The sequence below is a fragment of the Panonychus citri genome, unplaced genomic scaffold (genome assembly GCF_014898815.1).
Source record: "Panonychus citri isolate SS breed McGregor unplaced genomic scaffold, ASM1489881v1 Contig00134, whole genome shotgun sequence".
Taxonomy (NCBI): domain Eukaryota; kingdom Metazoa; phylum Arthropoda; class Arachnida; order Trombidiformes; family Tetranychidae; genus Panonychus; species Panonychus citri.
Window position 1 is genome coordinate 576,146 of NW_026515539.1, and position 27,331 is coordinate 603,476.

At 29.2% G+C, this 27,331-nt stretch overlaps 2 protein-coding genes across 2 annotated transcripts in view; both read right to left on the reverse strand.

Moving 5' to 3' along the window:
• LOC128391609 (cGMP-inhibited 3',5'-cyclic phosphodiesterase 3A-like) overlaps positions 1-22,661 on the reverse strand; it is a 35,484-nt gene extending 12,823 nt beyond the window's left edge. Inside the window, exons 1-2 of the mRNA XM_053351525.1 lie at positions 22,521-22,661; positions 20,449-22,337 (exon numbers count right to left, since the gene is read on the reverse strand). Coding sequence (XP_053207500.1) covers positions 20,449-20,478 — 30 coding nt within the window. The 5' untranslated portion in view covers positions 20,479-22,337; positions 22,521-22,661. The remainder of the gene's footprint in view (positions 1-20,448; positions 22,338-22,520) is intronic.
• A 99-nt stretch (positions 22,662-22,760) lies between these two features.
• LOC128391610 (GDP-Man:Man(3)GlcNAc(2)-PP-Dol alpha-1,2-mannosyltransferase-like) lies at positions 22,761-24,574 on the reverse strand. Its single transcript, XM_053351526.1, has 3 exons — positions 23,545-24,574; positions 23,346-23,469; positions 22,761-23,259 (listed from the first exon to the last, which is right to left on the reverse strand). The coding sequence occupies exons 1-3, from the start codon at positions 24,438-24,440 to the stop codon at positions 22,894-22,896; spliced, it is 1,386 nt and encodes a 461-aa protein (XP_053207501.1). The 5' UTR covers positions 24,441-24,574; the 3' UTR covers positions 22,761-22,893.
• Positions 24,575-27,331: the final 2,757 nt, after the last annotated feature.

The window sequence follows — 27,331 nt, forward strand, 5'->3', positions numbered from 1 at the left end:
ATTAGTAATTAACCTTGAGCGATGATAATTGTAATTAAAAAGCTTAAACAATTAAATAATTTTTATCGTTTCACTTTTAATTTGATTGTATCTTTTCAATCAAATTTGTTGATTGTTTTCTGTTTGATTGTTCAAACAATTGGCTAATTGTCCTTTGGTATTGATCAATTTTTACCTTAATTTTGATTTATTAAACAAAGTATTGGTAAAATTTTACTTTGCTGATTGTCATGTTGATTATAATGTCAACAATTTATTAATTGTAATCAATTCTATCTCACAATTAATCATTGGCTTGATGATCAACTGGGAAAACATAATTTGAACAAAATGATTAGACATTAGAGGTTTTTAATGATTGTTAATCACGAACATGATTTGATGAGTTGATTGTTATAATCATGAGCAATAGACACACACACATAGACTAACAATTAACAATTAATATTAATTCAGTTGAGAAAGAAAAGTAAAAAGTCTATTTCCAAACAATCAAGCGCAATAAACGTCACAATCAAAAAACTGATCTGATTAAATTGTTTAATTTCAATCGATATTGAATGTTAATTGTCAATTGATCACAATCAATATTTAAAAATAACAATGAAAATGTTGAAAATTTTGTATAACAATGTAACTAATTGTAAGTGAATACAATTTAAAAAAGTTTCAACAAAAAGACATGAAAATTACTGTTGATTATTATTGATTGTTGATAATTATGATGGTTTAAATTAAGATGATTAGTAGAAACAGCTTAAAGCTATTAAGACAAATTTCATGAGCCTTTTTGATTGTCATCATCATCATCATCACTCTCGATGATGAAGAAACATAATCATCATTTGCAATTGATTAACTTTAGTCTATTAGTTTGTCTCATAATCATTAAACTCACTTAAGGCTAAATTAAAATACTCATGGAATTGAGTAAATAATCATCATCATCATCATCATACAATTGTCATCCCTCATCCTCATCCTCATCATGCTAACTAATTTCAATCATCTAATCTCAATTAATTGGATCATGATGACAAATTGTGACTTCTATTCAACCATCAAATTGAAGATGTTGCAGTTGAATTGGTTAGTATTTTCATCATCATCACTTTCATGATTTACCTGTTCATTTTTACCTTGACGATGTGAAAATAAACATCAGTTTCATGATGAAGATAAGGATGATGATGATGTGGAAGATAAAAGTTTCTACTTTCTTTTTTTTCCTTTTCTCTACCCCTTCTTAAAATCCCTTGAGGAAATTATCATTTCATGAAGTTCATTGAAGAGAATCAAATGGAATCAGAATTATATTATATATACACTTTTCCTTTTCTTTAGAATTAAGAATAATTCAGATTAGCTTCATCTTGGAATTGAAGATGACAAAATTCTGATGATATTCTTGAGAATGGACAAAAAAAAATTGGGTGTGTTTTCATTGAAAATTCAATGATTATCATGATACTTTGTTTCCTTTTCAATGGAATACAAATCTTTTCATTTGTTTCAAGTTACCCTGACAATTGATTCCAATTGATTATCGTTCAAGGATTTCAGGGGAGACAAATAATGAAAGATTAATATTTGAATATAATACAACCGATGAGTTATTTTTTCACATGAGATAATCTCTGAATGTAATGACTCTCTCTTTTCATTGAATATCAAATGAACTTTTTATCTGTAGTTTCATGAGTCTATCTCGTGGTGATAGGTTGAATATAATGAATAGTCATTACATTTAATGATGAATTTATTCATAATGAGATGATTAATATTGTTATCCCAATACTAAATAAATCTATCATTCAAGTTACACTGAATCTTTGAGTATCCACCATGAGTTTCATTCAGTTTTACCATGCAAGGAGGATGAGTATATTAATATACACCATCATGATCATCATGAAAGATGATGAGTTTTTTTATCATTATTCACCTCAATTGATTAAAATCTTGTTTCTGGGTCATAATGATAGCCAGAGATTGAGATGATAACCAGGGTGAGGAGACTAAGAAAAAAACTCATTTCTCAGGTAAAAAGTTCTGATGATGAGAGAGAGAGAGAGAGAGAGAAGGGATTTTCATCCTTATCTTCATCATCTTCCATGAATACACAATTCGCCCAATGAATATCCTAATACATGATTATTATTACATGATAACCATTTGCAAATCACCATATTGATAAGGTATTGATCATCTTTGATTATTTTAAGAATCCTTATCCATCCCTGATTGTCTCATCCATCATCATGATTATCATCATCGTCTCATCATCTTCATTATATTCAAACTCAGAACTTTTTGTTTTTTCCAGGTCACTTTTTTTCTTACCTCAGGTTAACAACTTTAATCATCATTATAATCATCACATTATCATATTTATCATGTTGGTGATGATGTTTCTAGGCTTAAGTAATCATGATAACAACCATGAAGTGTAATCATGAATTCTGAAAACTCTGAAATCTCCTCAGTTTCTTGGGAATGGATTTTTTTGGCTCTCCTTTCAATGAATATCAACCTTAGGAAATGCAGATTCAGCTGGAAAAAATGACGGAATAATGATCAACATTTTAATGTGGAAATAAAATTTTCATGATGATGAATATTCATTGAAAAGTTCAGATGATGAGAATCGTCGTCATGATTGTTATTATTTTTTTTTCTTCGATTGGTTTTTCTTTATCCATATTCATCTGTCATCTGCTGGCCAAGACAACCTCATGAAACATGATTTTGACTGACCAATTGTTGAGATGGACACAAGAATAAGCAACCTTCATGTGTATTACCCACAAATCTCATGGTTATCTCATGAATATTTTGAGTAAATTTTTCTCCATGAAAAGTTTGAAAAATTCTGGGTAAAAATTTTCCCTCATCTTCTTTTCCCACCAATCTCATTGGTAACAATAATATTTTCCCATGTTACTTTTGCAGAATTTGATCAATCAGAATCAATCTCATGATTCTCATGGTTCAATAAATTTATGACATGGAGTTATTATGACAGTGGGAGAAGATACGAGAGAGAGAGAGAGAGAGAGAGAGAGAGAGAGAGAGAGAGAGAGAGAGAGAGAGAGAGAGAGAGAGAGAGTGGGTGGAAGATTTGATTTTCCTATTCGACAGAAAAGAAATTGAAATTTATGAGATTATTTCCAGAGCTTTTTGTTACCTTTCCCATTCAAAGATTTTTAATATCATGAATCTGCTGCATGGTAATGATAATCTCATAGGGTGAACGATGATTCACCTGAGTTCTTGGTGAGGAAAAAAATTCTGTCTCTTAAATTGTTGCCAATGATTCAGATTCACTGGTTATCCATTAGATTGATTATACTTTCATTTTCACCATGATTATTATTATCAAGATTCAACATATTCACCTCAATTTCAACCTGATGATAAACTTTTATCTGATCAAAATTCTGGGTTCAATTTCACCATTTCAATGATATTCAAAGGTTTTGTTATCGATCATATTTCAAACTGATAGAGTTGAAATTCATTTCAGATTCATGGTGAGTTTTGTGTTCATTTTTCAAGGCCAAATGATAAAAATTCATATAATCTGATTATTTATTAATTCAGATGAACATCTTATTTCAAGGTGAATTCAGAATTTAATTGAAACATTTTTCACTTTGTTCTATTGAAAGAAATGAAAGTTCCAAAGCTCATTGGCTGATTCGAGTTCTAATTTTACTCATTGCAGATTCATGATGATGAAATTCATCAAGTGGATTCGGTGAAAGGATAAAGTGAGAGAAAGAGAGAGAGAGAGAGAGAGAGAATTGAAAGAAAAAAAAGTTAATCTTATCTCTTTTTTTTTCTACAGAATTTTTATCATCTGTTGTGTATGAGATTCTACTGAATTCATGGTAATCATCATGATCTAATTTCAATTTTCATTCTTTTGATTATCTTTTCTTTCTTTCTTCATCATTATCAGTTTTGGTTATTAACAGACTCATTATTAATATCATGGAATAAAAAAAGAATCAGAGAAAAAAAAGAGAGACATTGAAGATTTTTCTTCCATCATCATCATATTCTTTATCGTCATCATCATGATTCTGATGGGGAAGGAAGAAAAAATCTCATTGAAATATTGATTTTTTCCCTGAATTCTTGTTCAAAGACGAGGTTAAGAGTCTCAACATGAGCATCTTATATCTACCTTTAGATATTAAGGTTAATAACAGGGGAAAATCGAGAACAAAACATGGAATCAGAACTTTTACCAAACTATTGCTACTTCGAGAAAGAAGATAAGGAAAATGATAAAGATGAAAAGAGATGATGAAAAAGAGAAAAGAAAAAAAAACAAACTCGGAAATGTACTTTTTCTTGCAGTTTTTTTTGCTTTTTCTCTCCCAGAAGCAATTCTGAGTTTCAGAGTTTCTGAGTTTCTGATAATATTAATAATAAGCAAAAGCAAATTGATTCGATAGTAAGTGGATGATGAGGTGGTGGTGGGTGAAGACGATTTAGAACAGGTAAGGAAAAAGGTGATGAGAGAGACGAGATGAGATTTTTGGAGGTGGAAGATAAATTTCTCCATCATCATCTTCGATATGATGACGATAACCAAGTGTCCAAAGATATTTAAGGTTGAAGGACTTTCTCATTGAATTGATTGTTGGTCCACAAAAATGGCTTGTAAAGGTGATGAAAAAAAGGAAGGTAGAAAAAAAAGAATAGAAGAAAAATGTTCTTTTCTATGCTTCTCCCCACTCTCTCTCTCACACACACACACTCACCTAACCCACCAGAATCTTGCTAATAACTACCAACTCTATTATATGTATTATCTTTCTTCATTTTCATCCTCTCTCAAGATTCCACATCGTTTCCTGTTCCTCTTTTATGTCCATCCTTTGATTATCCTTTTCAGGTGATAAGTCAAATTAACTTTACTCAAAGTGTTCGGGTCATCAGTCCAATGAAAACAATGACCAGTGGACCTTTTCAACCTTAACATAAATACATTACCTGTAAATAGTATTATCATCATCAACTAAACAAACAATGAAAATGAAATTAACATGATGTAATTTAGATACATAAACTGAATTAAGAAAAGAAAATCTGATTCAACTTTTTTTTTCTCTATTATATTCAGAAAATATCGAGTTAGAACTTTGTATTTTGTTATTTCTTTTTTTTTCCAAACTCGAAAATCGAACTTTTTTTTACAACTTTTGTTCTAATTAGGAGTTTATTATAAATATAATATGTTTTTCTTCATATACATATTGTAATATGTTTGCTTACCTGTTCTAAATTTTATTCATCATCATGAAGAAGAAGATAAAACATGAAAATCAATAAGACTTCGAGAATATTGAGTTAGAACTTTTTTCTTTCTCTCTTTCTTTCTTCTCATTGAGAATATAAAATAACATCAATAATAATAATATCAGAATATTCTTTGATATTTCGAACTGCAACTTGGAGTTTTCCATTTTGTTTTGTTCGAATTTCTCATTTCTCTCTTCCCCTGTTCATATATTATCGGAAATATAATTGGAATGAAACATTTTCCATCCCACACCCTATCTGATATTCAGAAATTATTATTATCTTATTAATATATTTATAAACCAATTGGATATTTATTACATGAGATTTACAGTTAATCTCATATGATCATCAGAATATCTCATCAATTCATGAACTTTCACTTTCAATTCTTGTCAAGTATGAAATTCATGATAATCTGGTCATCTGATTAAGTCGAGAAATTTTTTCCTTCCAGCATTCTGATTCTCCATGAAAAGGGAATCATATTTCACGAGCGATTAAATTTCCATATTAACTTTAATGAATGAATAAACTAACAGTTGATAAAAAAGTTCTGAACTGAATTATGAGCACTGAGGAAATTTCTCCCTTTTTCTATTCATCATTTGATATTATTACAATTCTTAATTATTTGGCTCATTTGTTCAACTTGTTGACTCAGAATCATCATGATCATCAATTAAAATCGCTGACAATTTATCTTGGGAACAAATTGTTCATCCAATCATTATAATGATTTTATTGAAACCTCAAGAATCAGGAAATCATGTTCAGATGAATTTATATTTATCCTCATTCATGTTACATGGTGAATTGTTGAACATCCCAATTGAAACTTTTCCTCGTTGTTGTTGATTTAACTTTCACTTGAATTAATGTTCAACTCAACAAATTGGGTTAATTAATTGTTACCAAGATAAGAAAAGCCACAATTAAATCATTCCAATTTAGTTAAAGTCAGAAAAATAATCATCATGAAATCACCATGAAAGTGAAAAGAGATAAATACATGTATATAGCTCTCTTGAGAGAGTGAGAGAGAACGAAAGAAAAGAAAAACTTTTTCTGAACAAAATTTTTTACACTTCACCTTGAGGGTGGAAAATATTGAATCTAAACCATGATAATCTTCACAGGGAATGCAATTGATTTACTTATCTCAACATTCACATACACCGAGGGTTAAGCTTACATTTGTCACAGAACTTTTAACTCTCTCTCTCTCTCTCTCTCTCTCTCTCCATGATCCTCCTTGATTCATTCTGAAGTTTATCCAACCCCCACTCTCATCTTCCACCTCTTGATTGCTATTGTTTTTCTGATCATCTCATTCAATTCAATCTGACAGTTTCATCTCAATTTTAATCATCCACTCTTATTATCCACAGGAAATGTTATCAAGCAAAACCATGAGACACCAGGATTCAGCTTTGTACTTGGATTGAATCACCTGATCCCCTCCTCATGTTGTTAGTACAAGTAACTAATTTTCATACAACTATTTCAACTCCTTCTTCTTGTTGTTACCAAATTTTCATGATAAATGTTCAAAGTATTCAGGGTAAATGGTCAATCTTTCAAGGCAATTTTCACAAGATGTGACAATTGTTTCATTTTGTTGTTAATAATAACAAGAGAGAAAATCAATTTAACAAAAAGTTATCCTTCAATTATCATGTTCAAATTCAATTGAATGTATAAATCATGAATTTATCATTGATAAAAAAAAACAACCATGAAATTTTACTCTCGTTGGATAATATTTATACTGAATTTAATTTCATGAACTTTTTTCATCTATTCTTCATGATATCAATGAATTTTCAAAATCATTATTCATATTTTTTTCTCTTTACATGAGATGATCATCACGCAACTCATGATAATGTTCAGAATCATGATAAACACTCAAAATTTTGCTTCCATTTCCTGAAGATAATCAAACATCAAGAGTTTTAGATTCTAAAAAGTTCTGTTCGATTCCTTTTTCCTTTTTCTTTTTTCATGAGATCATGAGGTTTTTGTTCAGCGAATTGAGTTCACTTTGTTTTTATCATGTTCAGAATTTTAATTATAACTAGTTTATAATCCACACTTGATTAGATGAGAATTCAGTTTTCAGGGTGAAAATAACAGTTTAATTGAGATTAAAGTTCATATATATGATTAAGGAAAATTTCAGCTTTCATCTTGATCAAAGTTTTCTGAATGTTAATTAAATCCAATGAATTTGATTTATCATTGAAATTTCATGATTAGCATTTGAATCAGAAATCATAATGAACTGAGTTTCCAATATGTACAAGTGATTGAAGTAAACTCAAGTTTAAAAGTCTCGAACTTGTATTAATAGAAGGAGAAAAGTTCTAACCATTTAAACTGAATTGGAAATTGAAATTAAAACCAAATCAATTTATTCTGTGTCATGATTAATTTTAATTCATTTGAAATTGAACTTTTTCTCTCCAGCAATATTAATTTTCACTTTGATTGACACTTTTTTAATCTAATTGTTTAAACTTCATTATCATGATCATGATGAAATTCAAAGTGATAACCGTAGGTATATAAAATACAAAGAATTGCTGGAAATTCATCATGAAAAAAAAGGTTCAGGTTCAATTGATGAAGGAGATTGAGTGTTGAGTAAGAGCACATGGAAACTTGAATAAGAAAAACAAAAGTTCAATGAGATTGTGAACTTATTTCATTGCTCAAACCTTGAGATTCAGATGAATAGCAACAGATTATCATGAATTTGTTATCAACTAAATTCAGTGATCTCATGATGATGATAATATAATGATCATAATCTCATCTTATATATTATTATTATTATCGAATCAGAATCAACATCATGATAATAATCAGAATCATGAGATTATCATTACCATCAGCATGATATTGTTCACAGGAAACCCTTGATGAAACTTGACACTTGATAACAATCAGTGACTCATACAAGTGACTCTTATTAATAGTGGAAACTATTAACTGAATCAACTGATTAGTTATTAATCATATACACTCAGAGTAATTTCAACCTTTTGTCCACCTCGTTGTTGTTGTTGTTGGTTTTAAAATGATCCAATGATTAGCAGCTCAAGTGACCAGACAAACCACTTGACCAAATGGTCAACTCAAAGTTAAATCTATTTAATGTCCATCATAAATTCATGTTTTATGGTTGAAAGGTCATAACCATTGACATGATATGAATTAATATCTATTATCAAGATGAAAGATTTTCGAAAAGTTTAGCTATCGAAAAAGACAGAGAAAAAAATGTTCTACTCTTTTTCCTTTGTTTTCCTTTTTCATCGAGAACATTTCAATGCCCTCGAAGATGGAGAAACAATTGATGGAGTAAGTTGAAGATGAGAAAGAAAAAGAAATAAAAGATTTGAACTCGAAAAAGTTTTGACAATTTAATCTCAAGAACTTGGGATTCAAATTTAAAAAGAATTAAATTAATTATCGAAGTAGAAAAAAAAAACAAATAGTACTTGAAGAGAAAACGAACAAAAATTATTCTTACCAAGTTCGAGAGAGAGAGAGAGAAAGTAGAATCGATCCAATATTTCCCAAGTTCTAATGAAGTTCTAGGAAATGAATTGATATATTTTCTTTTACTTTTTCTCCCAACTGATCATAAATATCAAAGTGATTTATTGAATAACAATAGCGTTATTAATAATATGGGAATTGTGATTACGATTGAATACCTTTATCTGATTCAGAATATAAAAAATCAGAATAATCAGAAAATTCTGATATATAATATTATCTCTCTCTCTCTATTTTTCTATCAATTGTTTCTCATTCTGTCAACAATGAGATTACCTTGTATGTCATGATAATAGTATGATAAGAATCATAACCATTACCTATGAATACCTTGAGTATCAGATTCCAATGAACAATATTGATTCAGAATGTGATTCAATATTCATGTTTACCTTTTCTCATCACAACTCAACATGATGATGTAACTATGAATTTTTTTATTCGATGTTATTTTTCATTCATCATGTGTGATTTTCTCACTAATTCCTACCTGTATCTCTCTCTCTCTCTCTAGCTCTTTTTCTCTATTTTCATGAAAAATTCAGATTTAAATTCAGTTGTCAATCGGTGATTTCCATGAGATGAAATCATAACACCCACGAGAAAATTTTCTAAGAATTTAATTCTCTAACTGTTTCCCTCCTAATCTCAAACACCCACTTCGATGTCGTTACGATTCAGTGTGGGTATTATTTTATATCGAATCTGTCATTCTAATTGTAACCAGTTAATTATAATGATTAAAATGAAAATTAAGTTTGATTGAACTTTTTTTTCCTCATCAAAAAGTAAATAAAATAAGTTTCAATTTGATTTAACTGTTGAGATAATTATTGAGAATTTGTTTTAATATAAATAGTTAATTGTTGTCACATATAAACTGTTATTAGATTAACTTTAATCAATAATATTTATATTCAGTAAATAAGTTATTAAATTGTTATAATCGTAACATTGTTTAAATAATGATAATAATTACAATCAACAAAAAACAATACAAAAGCCTATCAAGTTAAGCAATTCAGTTAATTGTTGTTGTATTGTTGAAACGTTATTGATGATGATGAACAATTAACTTTCAAATCAAAAAGGGATTAACAGTCTAATCAATTGATTATTAGGTCAGTAAATCAATTGAAAATCAAATGGTTGTAATTTATTGATTACAAGAAAAAAGTATCAATGATAATAAATCACAATGAAATTATTGACTCGTTTTGGTTTTCACTCGCTGACCACTGGTCATTTTGATTGTAATCGTTGGTAATCATTGATCTTCCTCTTTTATTGATGATTTTCATAAAGCTTTTGATTGACAGTTGAATTTATTAGTTAATGTGATCGCTAATGGAAAAGTTCAATGTTCAGTTTCCATTGAATGAATTTTATCATGTTGTTGTTGGAGATACAAGTCAACAACATGGGAGAGGGGAGGTGTAGGTGATGATGATGATGATGATAAAATGTCAGAAATATTTTTCCACTCCCAGATAATTTTTCTGACAATTCAATCAACCATTCAATGTTTTTTCTGATCTCTGATCAATTCTGATAATATTCAATTCAATTCATGATCATTTTTCATTACATGTTAACTTGCATTTCTTTGTCTATTGTTTTCTGCTCAAACAATTAAGTTGCATATCAACTGATTAATGAGTTGATTGTTGTTGCTGTTTACCATGAAAATTGGCAATGAAATGAATCTTCAATCAACATAAATCATACCCTGGGGGAGAATTGAGATAACATTTATATATATTATCATCAAAGTATAACAACATTGAGGAGGATAAATAATAGGTGAATGTTGGAAATATTTTTCTGCAAAAATCAGCAACAATAAGATATGACGACAATCATGGAAAGTGAGTGATAAAGTGAGAGAGAGAGAGAAATAGGGAGAAGATGAAAATTGCAAAGTTGCAAATTGACAATTTTCAGGATTTCAGGGTAAATTGAATTGTTACAGAATTTGTCAAAACAAAATCACCTCATGAAGCTTTTACTCCAACAATCAAATGATTTTTGCAATATTTCAGAGTTGAATTTAACCCTGGTTCTCATTCAAAGTTGTGATGTGTTTGGATTCAATCATCTAAATCAGAGTATTTCATCACCATCATTATCATGAATTTGAGAATGAGAAAGCAAAAAGGTGAGCAGCATTAACTTTTAAAGCCTAAAAGTGAAAGGGAATCTAAAAGGTTCAAGTAAACATTTTCTTCAGTTGAAATCCAAATCAATGGAAACAGTGAAAGAAGAAAAATAATTTCAAGGTGAAATTATCGGGGTGGGAAAAGGTTCACACCTTTGATAACTTGATCGGCGGATTATATTATATATTTTTCCGTCTCCCTCAAGGTTCATCATCTTTTCTTTATTCATATAAAACTACATGAATTCACCTGAATGGTTACTATTGGAAGAGAGGAAAGAAATTTATTCTCTTTTTCTCTTCTCAAGTAATTCCATTTTCCATGAGAGGAAGAGAGAGAGAGAGAGAAACATGAGCGATAACACTGGAATTGAGAGAATTGGAAACGAATATCTTTCTCTTTCTCCATAATATTTACTCAGAATTCTGATAACCTTTTAGATAATAACATTCTGCTCATTCTCTTTGTCATTACTACCATCATGTTTATCATACATCTACATGATAATCTTTTAAAGATGAATAATAGACTGAATTAGCAACTGAACAAAATTTTTCTCATCTGCTTTAAACCGGAATTCAATTCCCTACCTGGAAAATAATAACAAACAAGAGTTAAGACTAAGCTCTTGTTTACATTGATATTATTATTATCATCCTCATCTTTATCATCTTGTTAAGGTTTTATGTTTGTGTCCAAATAAGTGAGTAAATATAGTAGATTGTCAAATATTATTAAGCAACTTACCTGAGTCTAAATCTCATGTTAATATTATCATGATTTGAGACAATGAAAAATTTAAATATTCAAATGAAATTGAAAAGCAAGAAAATAATGAAATCATTAGATGAAAGTTGATGATAAAAGTTTATCATCTTCAATTGAAATGGATTCAGTTTCATTATCATGAGAGTGCTACAAATGTATAATGTATTTACCCTCGTCATCATCATCATCATCATGAGTATCATGTTTACCAAACCATCAACACAATAGCTTCTGGAAAATTATTATCATCATTTGGATAATAAATGATTATTATGAATAACAAGTCTCATGAAATTTACTCAGTTACAAGTCACAGGAGAGAGAGTGGAAAATGAATCAAGGTGGAAAAGTGAAAATTCAATTTTCTGAGTAAACAATTTTTATGCTCGAATACTATTATTATAATATTATATTATAATGCTAACCTTTTGTTATAATTATCACTAATCTGATGATGACCATCATGATAAATGAGATATTTCATAATTCATCTTCTAAAATATTCAATTCTCATCTGAATCGAGAACATGGAAATATTTTGCAAAAAAACAATTGGAATCTATTTCTCTCTATCAATTTGAAATTCTGAGATTATCATGGTTTGTGAAATTCCCCCATGAAATTTTCTTCCTCTCTCTCTTTCTCTTATTGTGATAATAAATATTATCTTCTCAGCTCATTATTAGTCTGATCATGTTTTCCAATATAAACTGGGTGACAAATAATATTTCTCTCATTTCGGTTAATATTGTTATTGAAGATTCAGATAAATTCATGAGATTTGTGGATACTGAGATTGTTGCGAATTACTTTAGTTTTAATTGCTGGAGATTGTTTCAAGTTGAGTAATTGTAAAAGAAATCAATAATTATAAATAACAATTTGACCCAGAAAAGTTTTACAATTTAACTTGAAAGTTTCCGTTTTTTTTTATTTCCTTCTGTTGATAAATAACTTTTCTGAAAAAATAAATTCGTTGGGCTCTGAAATTCTGGAATCGATATTATTTGTCACCCAATATTATTATTATTGTTATTATTTGTACTTGATTGTAACAATCTAGTTAATATCTTACTCTATCATTTACCTAACAATCACCCATTCCCAGGAGCAATACATTAACCATCATCATCATGATATAAATATAATATTATTTTTCCAACTGACCCCACCCACCAGAACTTTTCATCATATATATTCAATCAATTTCGGTATAACCCAAGAAATGAAAAAATGATATTAGAGTTTCCATCATTCCTGGTTCATGGTTAGACAATTCAGCTGACCAGGAAAGTGGACATTGTATGAGAGAGAGAGAGAGAGAGAGAGAGAGAGCAGCAATAAAGTTCTGGTTCGTGACTCAACTTGGATAAAATTTGGACGAAAATGTCAATCTGAAAACTTTTATCATGGTTATCATCATCATGGTAAATGTAATATTCTGGTCAGTTTTTGGTTCCCCTGATTTTGATAAATTTTTTTGTTTTCAGCCTTTTCATGGTAATCATCATGATCAGACTCATGATGATGATGATAACCTAATGAACGGCTGATTAACTGTGATTGTTGATGTTGATAATTAGTCTGTCAATCTCAACATTTTTTCCTTCTCTCTCTCTTTCTCACTTTCTACCTTAATTGTTGTTATAATCACGTTAATCATGATGATTAGAGGGAGTTAACATCAAAGTTCCAATGATATTGTATCAATACATCAATGTACATTCATTATAATATGATAATTGATTTAATCAACAGCTCAAATTGATAAGCAAAAGATTAATTAGTTTCCTATGATTGCAAATTAATAATAACAACACTTGATTATGTTTAAACCTTTTCATGTGACATAATTAACCCTAACTACGATTAATTGATATTTATCAGATTCTGTTCATGACAGGACCAAGAGAATTGATTAAATTGATTTTCTATCCATTGATTGTTGTCTCTGGTTAATTAGTAAAATCTTCATGATGATAATCAAGTAATGAGAAAGTGTTAATATGAACAAATTGAGAGGAAAAAAATTTATTGATTAACTTTCAATGGGGAATTGTCAATGTTTTCAATTGGTTTGTATTAATAGTTGATTGTGATTGGATTAATTTAGAATCTGATTTTGGAGAGAAAAATTTTCTCTCTCCCCGTTTTCATTGATAACCTTGTTTGCTGGACACTGGTCAGTATATGAATGACTCACACTGAGAGTTAACTATTAAAACTAATCAGGTAACAGTTATAACAGATAATCAGATTGTGTATGATTATTGTATTAGCTTTGATTAAATTGCTGTGATTAGTAAGTGAAAAAAGGCTTTGATGGTTAATTGTTTGCCTCAAATAACTGGATCAACAATCTGATTTATCAATTAACTTTTATATTATCAGTTTGTGTTTGGTTAAAATTGATTAGTTTGATATAATTTCAAGTTAATTGTATTTACTTTGAGTTGGAAAATAAATAACAACAATTAAATTGTCGCTTCAACCAAACTAATACAAATACATCATGTTGATAAATCACCAATTTAAATTATGATTATTGATTTGAGCAGGTTATTTAATTGTAAACAGTAAAAACAACAACAATTAAGCTTCAATTGTGGATGAAAGTACAATTTTTATAATTATTAATAATTTTAAGTTCCAAAGTTTCAGCGTGAAAATAAATCATCGTCACCATGATCTTCATGGTGAAAATAGTATTGGATTGAAAAAGTTGAAACTGAAATGGTTGGTTGATTTGATTAATTTAATATCCAAACAAAACTATGGTCATTCAAGACTGACCATTGGCCTGGTTGGAAATTATCATTAGGATAACATGAAAATTTTTCAAGAAAAAGTTGATATTTGAAATTTCATCTCATCAAATGATAAACAACATGAGAGTAAATATTGAATTGGGATGAACTTTGAATTCAATCTGTCATGATTCATGATAATGATCATCATCATGAAGACAAAAACATAATGATAACATGAGAAAGGTGTAGGATTATATCAAGAAAATAAAACTCATCATGATAAGAAGATGATGATGATGATGAAGGAGAGAAAAAAACTGAACTGAACCGATAAAAGTTGAAAAGATGAACTTTCAATGTTTTCTATTCCATTACCTGTAATATTACCTGGGGGATCGGTGAGCAGAAAAAAACATAATACCCAGTGAGCTTCATATATATATATTTCTATAAGTATTCATCATGAAAATGAACTGAATCATCATGTATATCGTTTGTTAATGTTACAGGTAAAAAGTATTAATACCTAGACAATATCATCATGTTACTTTTGTTGTTTATTATCATGAAAAGTGATAATAACATGAAAAAGGTATGCAAAGGTAAGGAAACAAAAAAGTTGAGTTTCTTGATTCAATATCTTATATTACATGAATCATTCTCATGGTTTTAGGAAAACATCATGTAAATGAGATGAAAACTTTTGACAATTTAAGTGGAAATCATTTCCAAATAATGTTGTTGTTGTTGTTTCATCATCATAGTGATCATAATACTTTGATTGTGATCAATGATAAATATTCAATTTTATATCAAGAAATTGCAATAATCTTTTAGATATTGTCAACCAATTCAACATTTATCATTTTGATGATTGTTATTTGACAATTGTAACTCAATTAGGTGACAATTAAAGTCATTAATTAACTCAGGGAGAACTGAGAAAAAAAGGTGATTAATTATTGAGAGATGGTGAGGAAATATATTAGATGAGAATTAATTAATTAAATGAGTTAACCAAACAATCAATCACTATGTGTTTATATATAACATGGTGATGACCTTAATTCATAGATGACCCTTTGGAATGACCAATCAACTGATTCTAATGAAAATGAGCATTATTTTATCCTTTATCGATTCTGTGTTCTAATGGTTAAATTATATATTATATGTGGTGAATTGTGAAGAAAGTTGAAAATGATAAACATTAGGAATCGAGAAATGAATTCCTATCAATCCGGAAAAGGAAAAGGACAATTTTTCATTATGGATCATGGGAATTCAAGCTTATCCTCCTCTCTTTTCAGCTACTTGGTCAATATTATTATGTTGGTCTCTTTTTTTCTGGTAAAAGTGAAAATAATTATGTCACTTGAAAAGGAACCGGAACCAAACTGACCAGAAATAATATCATTTAGTTTATTTTACTTTTCCATGGGAGAGACAGAAAAGTTCACATCAATTCATTTATATAAACATGATCATCAAGTTAAACGATATTATTAAAATGAAATGTTCTTGGGTCTGAACGTGGAGTAAGTTAAATGCATCTTTTTTCCCGCCGAGACATAATAGTGAAAGTTTATATTCACCACCATAAGAATAACTTCAACGGTAGAGAAAAGAGAAATTCTCATTTTCTTTCATTGGAATTGAGAATTTGGAATATATAAGTAAAAAGAAGAAGAAAATTTCGGTCAGAATTTGTAAGCAAAGAAGTAGAATGAAAAATTGTTATTCTTTTCTAGATTAAAATTGTCATTTCCTATTCTTGAGGCGAAATCATTATCAACATCATCATGGTGGTGCTGATGGAAGAGAAAGAATAAAATAAAAGCAGATAAATGAAGGTAAATTCAGGGAACCATGATGATTATCATCATGAAAATGATTCCTCATGAACTTGTTTCTTTTTGCCATGACACTCACAACACAGAACAGAATCTAATGTTACACATGGAAAACCAATCGATATTTTCACTCTCTCTCTCTCTCTTTCCACTCTACTCCCAATTTCCATTGCAATACTATTGCTGTACAATCATCATGATAATCATCATCATCATCATCATGATAAAAAAAACAACCCAAATATAAAACGTTTCAATGATTTGTTATTGTCTTTTTTTCAGAATTGTCAGAACTTTTTTTTCTGTCTTTCAAATGGTAAACATTATCACGCCAATAAAAACATACTAAATATGTAATCTAATGATGATGATGATTAGTTTAGAGTGGTCAAGATTATATATCTGTCTAACTTGACAAGAGGTCAGTATACGAGTTCATTTGTTAATCATATGATTAAGTCTCTGGTGGTTATATTTTTTTTCCTCATCCAATTCATGAAAATTATTCATGTTATTTTTTCAAGTTTACAGTTCCACTGCTCAGTTTCTGTAATAATTTATAAATTTTTACATTGGTAGAGTTGGAAAGTGGGTGTATGCTGGTGGGTGGAAGTTCATGATATATAAATGATACATAAATGAACGATAATTGTTCATTAAGTCACGAAGAATTGATGATTAAAGGTAATTTATGGGAGAGAAAACTTTCTTTTTTTTCTATCGAATTACTCAGAATTCTGATTCTCAATCAAGAGGAGATTTTCCTTCCATGTTTATTGTTATTATCTCGAAGGAGAGAGAGAGGACAAATTGCAAATCCTTTCTCTCTCTCTCTCTTATCACCTTCCTCATTTGTCTAAATATCATCATCATGATTATCTAAATAATCAACCAGTCATGATGGTGGAAATTTATTCAGAATTTCAGCTTAATGGTCAATATACAGAAAACGATAACAATTAGAGCATTGGAATATTTAGAGAGAATAGAAAAAGAAAACAAAACAATCTTTGAATCGAATAAAATTAGAACTTATTAGAACTCGATGAGAGAGAAAGATGAAGATTAGAAATGACAAATTGATGTAACATTTATCATCTAATTAATGATAAAGATAATCTTCTTTCCTTTCATCTTTTTTTCCTCTTACATATTTCTCTCCAATGATAACAACTCAATCTAATCCTTAGAAAGCTTATCCCCTGAGGCTAAAAAAAAAAGGATACAATAAGCAAGGAAATGATGAAATAACAACAACAGTTTCTGACACATTTATCTTTACCTTAATTATTATCCAAATATCCTAATAATAACAATTTAATTAATCATTAAATGATTATTATCAAAAAGGATTAAGATACAGGATGAGGATTAATGATGAAAATTAATCCACCAGACAATCAATTGAGTTGATTAATTTACACTCTGTTTTTGTTTTGCTACTTACTGATGGTCAAACTTGAATAATAAAAAAATACTCACAATCAGTGACTCATAATCAATGGTCAGTTAATCCTAATTGCATTTCCAATCAATAAATTGTTTGACTTAATCAAAATCAATAGATTATAAGTTTACTTGGTTGTTTGTTTTGCTTTTTTTTCATAATCAATTTTTCCAGGTAAATTGTGATCAAGATTAATCACTTTTTACTAAAGTTAATCAACTAATTTATCATCGTAATCCAAATGAATCAAGTTAATCATCAACAAATCATTTGTGTTTATCATTTGTGTTTATCATTATTGTGATAGTTTGTATCAATTAATATTAAATTGTTGTGAATACCCTCATTTTTTTTTGCTAGTTAATCATAAACAACAACAATTAGATATATTTGTTTCTCGTAATTGAATTTGATTATTATCATCATGCTGGCCTTACCTAACAATTAATAAATCATCACAACACAAAGTCTTACCCTGATCATCACCATGAGTGGTTAGTTAATCAACAATCAAACTAATTGCTGGATTAATAACAATAAGAGGAAAAAAGTTTTCACAAGTTGATGTAATTTATATATTGAACAAGAATAACAAAAAGGTTAATCAACAACAATTATCATTAATAATTATCATTATGATTAAGTGATCAGATAATTTAAATTAACCATTAGATGAAATCTCATGTAAGAAAACAATTAACATGTAATTGTTTGAACAACAATAACAATTAACTGATCCAGTTCAATGGATTGATAAGAGACAAAAGCAAGAGTAACAATAAAAATAAACAATTAAGCTTTTTCTTGCCTTGAATTAAACTAATTAACATGGAACAATTAAAATAAACGATTACATATATATAATAATAAAATCGTTGGTAAGTATTTAATTGCTGGTTGATAATCAAATCTAATTTTGTCAACTGATTGAATGAGAAAAATAAACCAAAAAGTAAATGATAAAATTAACATTGTGTAAAAGTTGAGCTCCCATGTTATTACATGAGTAGTTTTTCAGATTGAATTACGATGAAATTTCAATCAACTATACACTCATCATCATCATCATCATCATCCTCATCGTCATTATCATCATCATCTTCACCTGAATTTTCATCATCATCATTATCATGTTCATTAAAATGTTATGAGAAAGAAAATCTCTAAGAATAAATTTCAATGGAAAAATAATAAGTAAACATTTACATTGGATGTTATTATTATCTTTACACATTCTGAAGATTCTGATGATGATGATGATAAGCATGATGATGAGGATGAAGATGAGGATGTTTTATACAAGAAAAAAGGTTATAAGATAATAAGGAAAGTGTCTTAATAGTATTAATATACAAAAAAAAGACATGAGTTTACATAGGAACTGGAAGGAAAAACGATTCTGAGATAATTAGAAAAATTAATTTCCAAAATAAAACTCATATTCTATTTAATTGAGGTTTTCTTTTTCCATCCTTACCCCACCCTTTTGTCTCTTCCTCATCTTTATCATCAGCATCTTCATCTTCCTCATCATCATCTTCGTCTTAAGATGACATGAGAAGATATTAATTTACATAGAGATGAGAGTGTTACATCAACACTTGGAAAAAGAATAAGAAAAAAAAAATTCATTTTCTATTATGATGATTATTTGTTGTTTCCTCTCTTTTCGTTAATAATCATCACAATTTAGTTAATTCAGTTCATTTTACTATGAGCAATTATCTAAATTAACAAGTTAACAGGAGTAGTTTATGTTTTAATTGTGAATAATTAATAAATGTATAAACAATTAAAGGCGACATTCAATTGAAAGTTATTATTATATTAATATAACTTTACGAGTCTCTAGTTAATCAAATATAATTATCGTTAATAAACAACAATTACAATTAATTATCAATAATATTATTATCGTTATTTGTCATTTTAATAATGATAATCATTAAGATGATCATGTTAATTGTACTGTGTCACAATCAAAATGATCAATATTTAATTGAAATGATTAACTTTTTCCAATTGATTGAATAAAGTTAATCAACTTGTTGCTTTTGTCAATTCAATTTCTTAATTGTTCAACTATAACAATCATTTGTATTTGTAATCATTATTATTATTAACTAATTAATTAATTTCTGTATGTTTGTTATGATGGTTAATGATTAATTTTTAATCATCATCATTAATATAAAATACTTGATTGTGATTAAAAGTATATCTATGTTATAATATTAATAATTAACTTGTAAAAAATTGATTAAATTTCCAGTTCCATGTTGTCATCAATTGTGATTAGGGTCAAACAATTAAACTTAATTGTTTTCTTGTTAAATATTAGTAACAATCAGTGATGATGAAATTTAGGTAATTGTTTTAAATTGTTGCTCTCGCTTTAGGGATTGATGATAATTACTAATAAGTTACCAACCGATTACCGGATAGGAGGATAAATTGTTGATGATTTAGTTGGTTAATTGTGATTGAGAAAAATTTTTTCATTGATTATTCAGTTGAGTTAATTAACATGGAGAGAGAGAGAGAGAAAAAAATAAACAATAACAACAATTAGGTTAATTACTTACCCTTGAAGATTGACTAGAGTTGTTTCCCATTTCTTTAAATTGTTTCTTGTTGATTAGTTGATTGTTGGTCTCTCTCACTCACTCACTCACTTATCGTTGGTTAAATTGTTTCCTTGATTATAATTTAAAGTCCTTGATTTGATTAATTTACTTGAAATGTTGATTATTATTATGATATTTCAATCGGATAAATGATTTACTTATCAATGGATATGATTTATGCTGTTTAATTTTGGGTTAATCAACATGGTTGATAATCACAAACTCATTGAGAGACACAATTAATTAATTATTTATATACTTAAATTGTTACACTTTAAGGCCGATAATAGATTAATATGGTTCCATTATTGATTCTTGTTTACTATTATCGTACCAACACAATTAAGACTATGAACATGATGAACATTTTGATATATAATAACAATTAGATAACTATGATGATGATAATAATAAACAATTAAAGAGTGAGCGAGCGAGTGAGTGAGTGAGAAAGAGAGAGATCCAACGATTGGAATTATATTAAAAGAAGACACAAAATGTTAAATTGTTGGTTGATTGTTACACTTATCGGATTGATTTATAAGACAAGAACAATTTATTTCCATGAATAGATAATATAAGATATTGGATTAGTGTGGGTTTAGATTTAAATCGCTGCAAGAGGTTTGTAAATACAGCGAAAGTGAAAAAGAAGACACTGAATTTGAAGAAAAATAGACAGAGGAGAGAGAAAGAGGGAGATTTACAGGTAAACAAACAAAGGTAGATTGGAGGTGGAGGTGATGATGATGATGATGATGATGTTACGACGTAGATACGTTTGGGTTGACGGTGGATTTTTTTACTTTCCCTTTTTCTGTGGTGCGATTGGAAAATAACATTCAGTGTATTTTAACAATGATGACATGAGGAAGAGGAAAAAGTAACGTTGAAGATTATGACGATGATGATGATGATGATGATGAAATGAGAAGAGAAATTGATGACAGAACGTCAAAGGTAATTGAAGAAACGATTTTAAAAAGTTTTAGTTATCTTGAGGTTAAATAGGTGAAGATAAATGTTGGAAAAGATTTTCTTTCTCTCTTTTTTTCATTATCACTTTTTTCATTTTCACTTTTTCTTTTCTATCAAATTTATCATCACTTTTATCATCTTTTCCTTCATCATCATCATCACCATCCTTTTTTTAAACATTAGTTCAACTTTATCTTCTTCATCGTCTTCATCATCTCTTTAACTTTATCTTTGTTTATCTTCTTGTCTCCTTCGAACTGGATATTTGTTGTTGTTTATTTATCTTCTTCTCGTTAACTTTGTTTTATTTAGTTTTCTTTTGATCTCTTTTACCTCTCTCACTCTCTCGCTCTCTCTCTCACACACACTCTCTCCCTCGGTGGGTAACGGTAGTGATGATGACGTTGATGATAATGACGATAACTGAGGGCAGAGGCTGAAGATAAACAGTGTTACTTGGATACGAATTTTTAACCGGTAAGATTATCAATCAGATGAGAGATATTGATGTTCGTCTTTGGATTTGTTGATATGTTGCCTAATTAATGTGAAGATTTTGATGATGATGATGAGGAGGATGAGGATGAGGATGATTGTGGTCCAGATTATCAAGGTAAAAACTGTTGATAGAACTGATTAAGTATAAAAAAAGAAACCGAGGGAAGACAAGTTTGTTTTTTTCGAACAACAAAAAAATCTTATACTTTTATGTTTCTCTCTCTGTGAGTTTCTGATGATTCAGTTTTCTCTTGCTCCTTCTCATCTTTCACCTCCTTCGTCTTTTTCCTCCTTTTCCTTCATCTTTGCTTTTGATATTCGAGTTGCTCGGTTATATCAAATTCGAAGTGTATACATACATGTGTATATACCTGAGAGAGAAAGAGAGAGAGAACAAGAAAATAAGAATTAGAATTCTGGCCTTTAGGAAATAGAAAGAAGACAAATTTTCGAAACAACGAAAAGATTAAAGTTTTTTCTTCTCTTTGTATGGTAAATGCGCCATCTTGGGTTCGTCTTTTTTTCTTCTTTTTCGATTTACCTGTCGAACTTACCTGTTAAATTCTCTCTTGCCATTCAATATAATCGTGTTTCGACTTGGGAGAGAGAGAGAGAAAGAGAATATTCAATTTGTTCAAATGTTCCATCATCAATGTTATCATGAGGAATTAACTAATTCCTCTTATCAATAATTTCCGTTTCATCTTAATGATAATTTCTTAGAGATGGGAAATCTCATTATAACCTAATTGTAAAGGTTATAATTGATGTTTCCTTTATCGTAATTTAATTAATCATTTACATTATTGAGAAAATAATTTTTATATATATAAGGTAAAAGTCGATGGGATTAATTAATTATTAACACTGTTAATTTAACAGTTGATTAGTTATTCATCACAAGGTTTCAGTTAGTTGATTGTCAGATCAACGGGATAGAATCGAGTCAAATATATCAGCTACTTGAGAACAGAATTTGTCTTCACTAAATTTTTCGACATGTTTACGAGCAGTTTTTCGTATGTTTGACAATTTTGATTGTTTACTACGAACAATTTCAAGTAAACAATCAGCATATTCATCTGATGTCTCGGCTAGAAAACCAATGTCCCTCGATTTGATGATGTCCATCTTTGGTCCACCCGAATTGTGTGCCACTACGATTAATCCAGCGGCCACAAGCTCGACGACTCCGATTCCAAAATGTTCCTCTTTCATTGTGTGAATGCCAATGTTACTCGTTCTCAGATATTCCAATAGTTGATCAAATGTTAAATTCAATGCAAATGTAACCTTTAAATTGCAGAATAAGAAAACAAGTTAAATTGGTCATTAATTGTTAGGAAAAAAAGATGAGAATCTTAATTTTTTTTCTTTACTTTGTCTTCTACATTAAATGATTTGCAGATTTCACGTAATTTTTCAACTTGATCTTCATCTCGTTCATCCCGACAACTTCCTATAAGGATCAATTTAGCCTTTGAGGATTCATTTGGTTCCAACCTGTGAATATGATTGAGAAAAATAGGAAATTAATCAGTAATCAAAATCATTAAAATTTAGACAATTTCTAATTACTTTTCTACAAACTTAGAGAAACTGTGAATTTGTTTGATGTGATCTTTTTCTGGTCTAAATTGTGATATTGATACGATTTGATATTCTTGTTTATCATCAACGGGTAACTCTTGGAAAACCTCAGTGTTACATGGAGGATAAACCAGGTGAATGTTTTGATTGCCCCATAAAGATGAGATATGATTACGAGTCCAACTTGAATTGACCATAACCAAATCAGCTCTTCGACCCATAAAACCATAGAGAATGGCAAATGCTTGATAATATAACAGTTTCCCTCTTGAAAGGATGGCACTTGAAGCGATAAAATTACGATTGTTGACCGCTTCTCGTCTAGATGAGACATTGGCCAACATGTCAACACTGATTGTCGGAAAGTGAGTATAAGTGGCAACCTTACAGCCACCAAAATACTTGAATAACGGATAAGTAAACGAATAGCCCATTGTGTCAATGAAAACATCGGGTGGAAATTTGAACAAAGCTTCAAATCCTAAAATGATCGAGGCCAAACTTTGGAATAACAGAGTAAACGCAGGATATCTTTCAGCTTCCACCAAGAATCGACTTTTAAGATAGACAAAGGTCACATTTTGACTTAAATCAATTCGAAAAGTAGTTAAAACCTTGGACAATATTACGCTACCCTCAACATTCTGGTCACCGGTATAAATGACATATCGATACTTTGGATATCTGGTTGTCAACAGTTTCAACATAACCCATAGGACACGTTCACCACCTCCTCCTGCATTACAATATGGGTGAAAAAAGGCCACTATCGGTACCGATTTACCGCTGGAAACATTTCGTTTAACCGATAAATAGACACGTATCAAAGTCCAGAGTAAAATAAGCGGACCGATAAAGAAAAGGGAAAGAAAATGAATCAACATTTTCTCAGAAACATTTAAACAAATAAAGAATCAATTAAAAAAAACAGTCAATTAATCTGAATCAAGATCTCAAAACTAAATCAAATTTAATTTAATTCACTCTAAATTAAACAAAAGAGACAAAATCAAAACAAAAATACTTTTTCCAACATATGATGAATCAGCTTTCGACGAAACGAAAGTAGTGACATCTTCGGACTAGAAAAGTAACTAAAAAGACTACATTTTGACCGAAAAGTTAAATTCTTGGACTTTGGCTAATGCCAAGAACGAGCTCATTTTCGGCTTGATTGGCAAATTAAAATTTTTTTCTCAAAATTGAAAAGCTACAATATGCAATTCTATAAGGTGGCCAGTTATTCCAGTGCTTTCGGACCATTGGACATTGTTCAATGGTGAATGTACAAAGTACTTGGGAGAGACCACATAACCGATTGATAACTGATCGAAAGCCTCAAATTTAAACTGAAATCGAGTGGAAACTTAATCAATTGCAATCAGAATTAAATTCAATCATCTCTACCTTAAAGAAGATTCATTTCCAACAACAGATTCAGAATCGAGATTGGAGTTTATCAATCAGATTCACTTTCATCATTAATTTCTTACTCATTACGATTATCACATATCCCCCCAATTTTTATCATCGACAATTGGAAAGCAATTAAATTCAATTGTTCATAGTTAAAGGTTATTTCTTATTAATCTATTGAATATCAGTTAACTTCTTGATCAACAATAAATTTCCGATAATTCATTGAAATGTTTATCTCTTTAAGTTTCTAATCCACTGATTCGGCAAAGAGGTTTAATTTTAATTTCCAATTGATTGATTACTTGTTTATCTAATTGTAATCATTTCTTAATTTCCTTTTCAAGTTTCATCTCTAGAATAGGAATAGTAACCTTTTTATATAATGAAACAACAATTAAATAGTTAAATTGTTTAACCTTCAATGGTTTCCCATTGGTTCAAAGATTTGACCCAGAAAACTAATTGTTACTCAAAAACTTGTCGATTATCATTATTGTTTTACTTAATTGTTAATCAGGATTTAGGATAATCATAATATCCGGTAGCCTCAGGCCAAGTTAACCTTTTAGGTTCCGGACATAATCCGGACAAAGAAATTGTTTTGAAATTTCCCTCTAAATCATTGACAATTAAAGATTTCCTATCATGATTAACCGGAAACCCAACGTTGAAACAATTTAACCAACATTAATCAACGATTAGTAAAAATCTGTGATCAACTAACAAAATTGATTAGCAAATAAATTCAAGAGATGAAATTAATAAAATAATCAATCAGCTAAATGATATTAATAAATAATATAAACAAAACAATAAAAATAAATAATAAACAAACTTAACTGTAACAATCAACTAATCATTTTACCCGATATCGTCAACGATAATTTCGTTGGTGATTCAAATCAAATTGTATCAAGATTTAAAAAGTTGAAACAATTGATTATTATGCTAAATTGAACACTCTTAATTCAGTTATATTGTTCATAAGTGATCAGACTGATTATTATCAAATTGTAACAGTTAACTAAATTATTTGAGGTCATTCCCTTGTAAATTGTTGATTAAATTGTTGGGTCACGGAAAATCCCTTTTAACCAAATGATTTATCAGATTAGGATTAAAACGGAGACACGGTAATTTGAACAATGATTAACTGTGATTTAAGATTTAGTTTAAATTGTTGGCATAAAAAGAAAGAGAGAAAAGAGAGTAAAAAGTTAATTATTTGCTACCCAAATTCGTGTAACTAAATTTAACGTAACAATAATCAACCGAATTAGTAGTTAGTATGAGAAAGGAAGCGGAATAACAATTAGTTAATTCTCATGATTATATTAACCATAATTGTTTTTACCTTTAAATTTTTTTCTTTCTCAAGATAAAAGGATATTATTGTTATCGTAAGAATTGATTTTAATTAATTCAAGATCAAGATTAACTAACAAACGAAACAATTTACTAATCAGAAAATATTAGAGTGAAGACAAAATTGGAAAACCATTGGAAATATCAGATAATCAACAGTCTAATTGTCCAGAGTTTTGCATTGGATGATTAAAAACGAAGCGTTGATTAACTAACTTTCAATCGCAACTCTGATTTGGTCAACAATTAGTAAATTGCTCGTAGGAATCTTGACTAACAAAGACCGAGACCAAAAAGCTAAGAAGATAATCTCGACCTAATTATGGACAATTTTCTAGAATCTCAGCTCAGGTCAAATTGACGCATTTACCTTGTTAGGACCCGAAGAAAACGGGTAATGAGTGACCACTGGTCAATAAGATTCTGCTGCAACTATAATCCTGAATTTAATCCTGAAATCTTTGTCTCAGTAAATTATTTGCAACAATTAGAATGAGCGAATTAGTTAATTGTGAGTAAGTTTAATTTTGATTCTTTTTCTTTGTTGATTATTTGAGTGTGGAAATGTTTCATCATTCATTGTCTCAGCTTGATTGCAACTCGCTTATTTTTGTTTACAAATTGTAGTTAATTGTTACAATTAAGTAATTGACTCCACCTTAGAAAACTAAATAGCCCTAAAATTTGGTTAGGGATGGGAAAAGATTGTAAGACAAAGTGAAAGACAGAAAAAAACCAAAAATCGAAAGTGAAACTTAACTCACTCAGTGTAACAATTAAGCTTTCGTTACAAGGGCATCAACAATTAGCGACTAATCCGTTTGTCACTCATATATAAATACCGGTATAGTTAATAGATTATTCAACAGTCAACAATCAACACTCGAACAGTGAACAATCAATTGAACAACAAATTCAACTATAAATTCAACTTTAAATACCAGTGATTTATTACTATTACATTTTTACCTTTTCTTTCAACGGATTTTAA

Coding starts and splice junctions, on each gene's coding strand:
- LOC128391610 (XM_053351526.1), bottom strand. CDS start 24,440: ATGTTGATTCATTTTCTTTCCCTTTTCTTTATCGGTCCGCTTATTTTA. Junction 23,470..23,544: donor TTCTCTAAGTTTGTAGAAAA/GTAATTAGAAAT, acceptor TCATATTCACAG/GTTGGAACCAAATGAATCCT. Junction 23,260..23,345: donor CATTTAATGTAGAAGACAAA/GTAAAGAAAAAA, acceptor TGCAATTTAAAG/GTTACATTTGCATTGAATTT.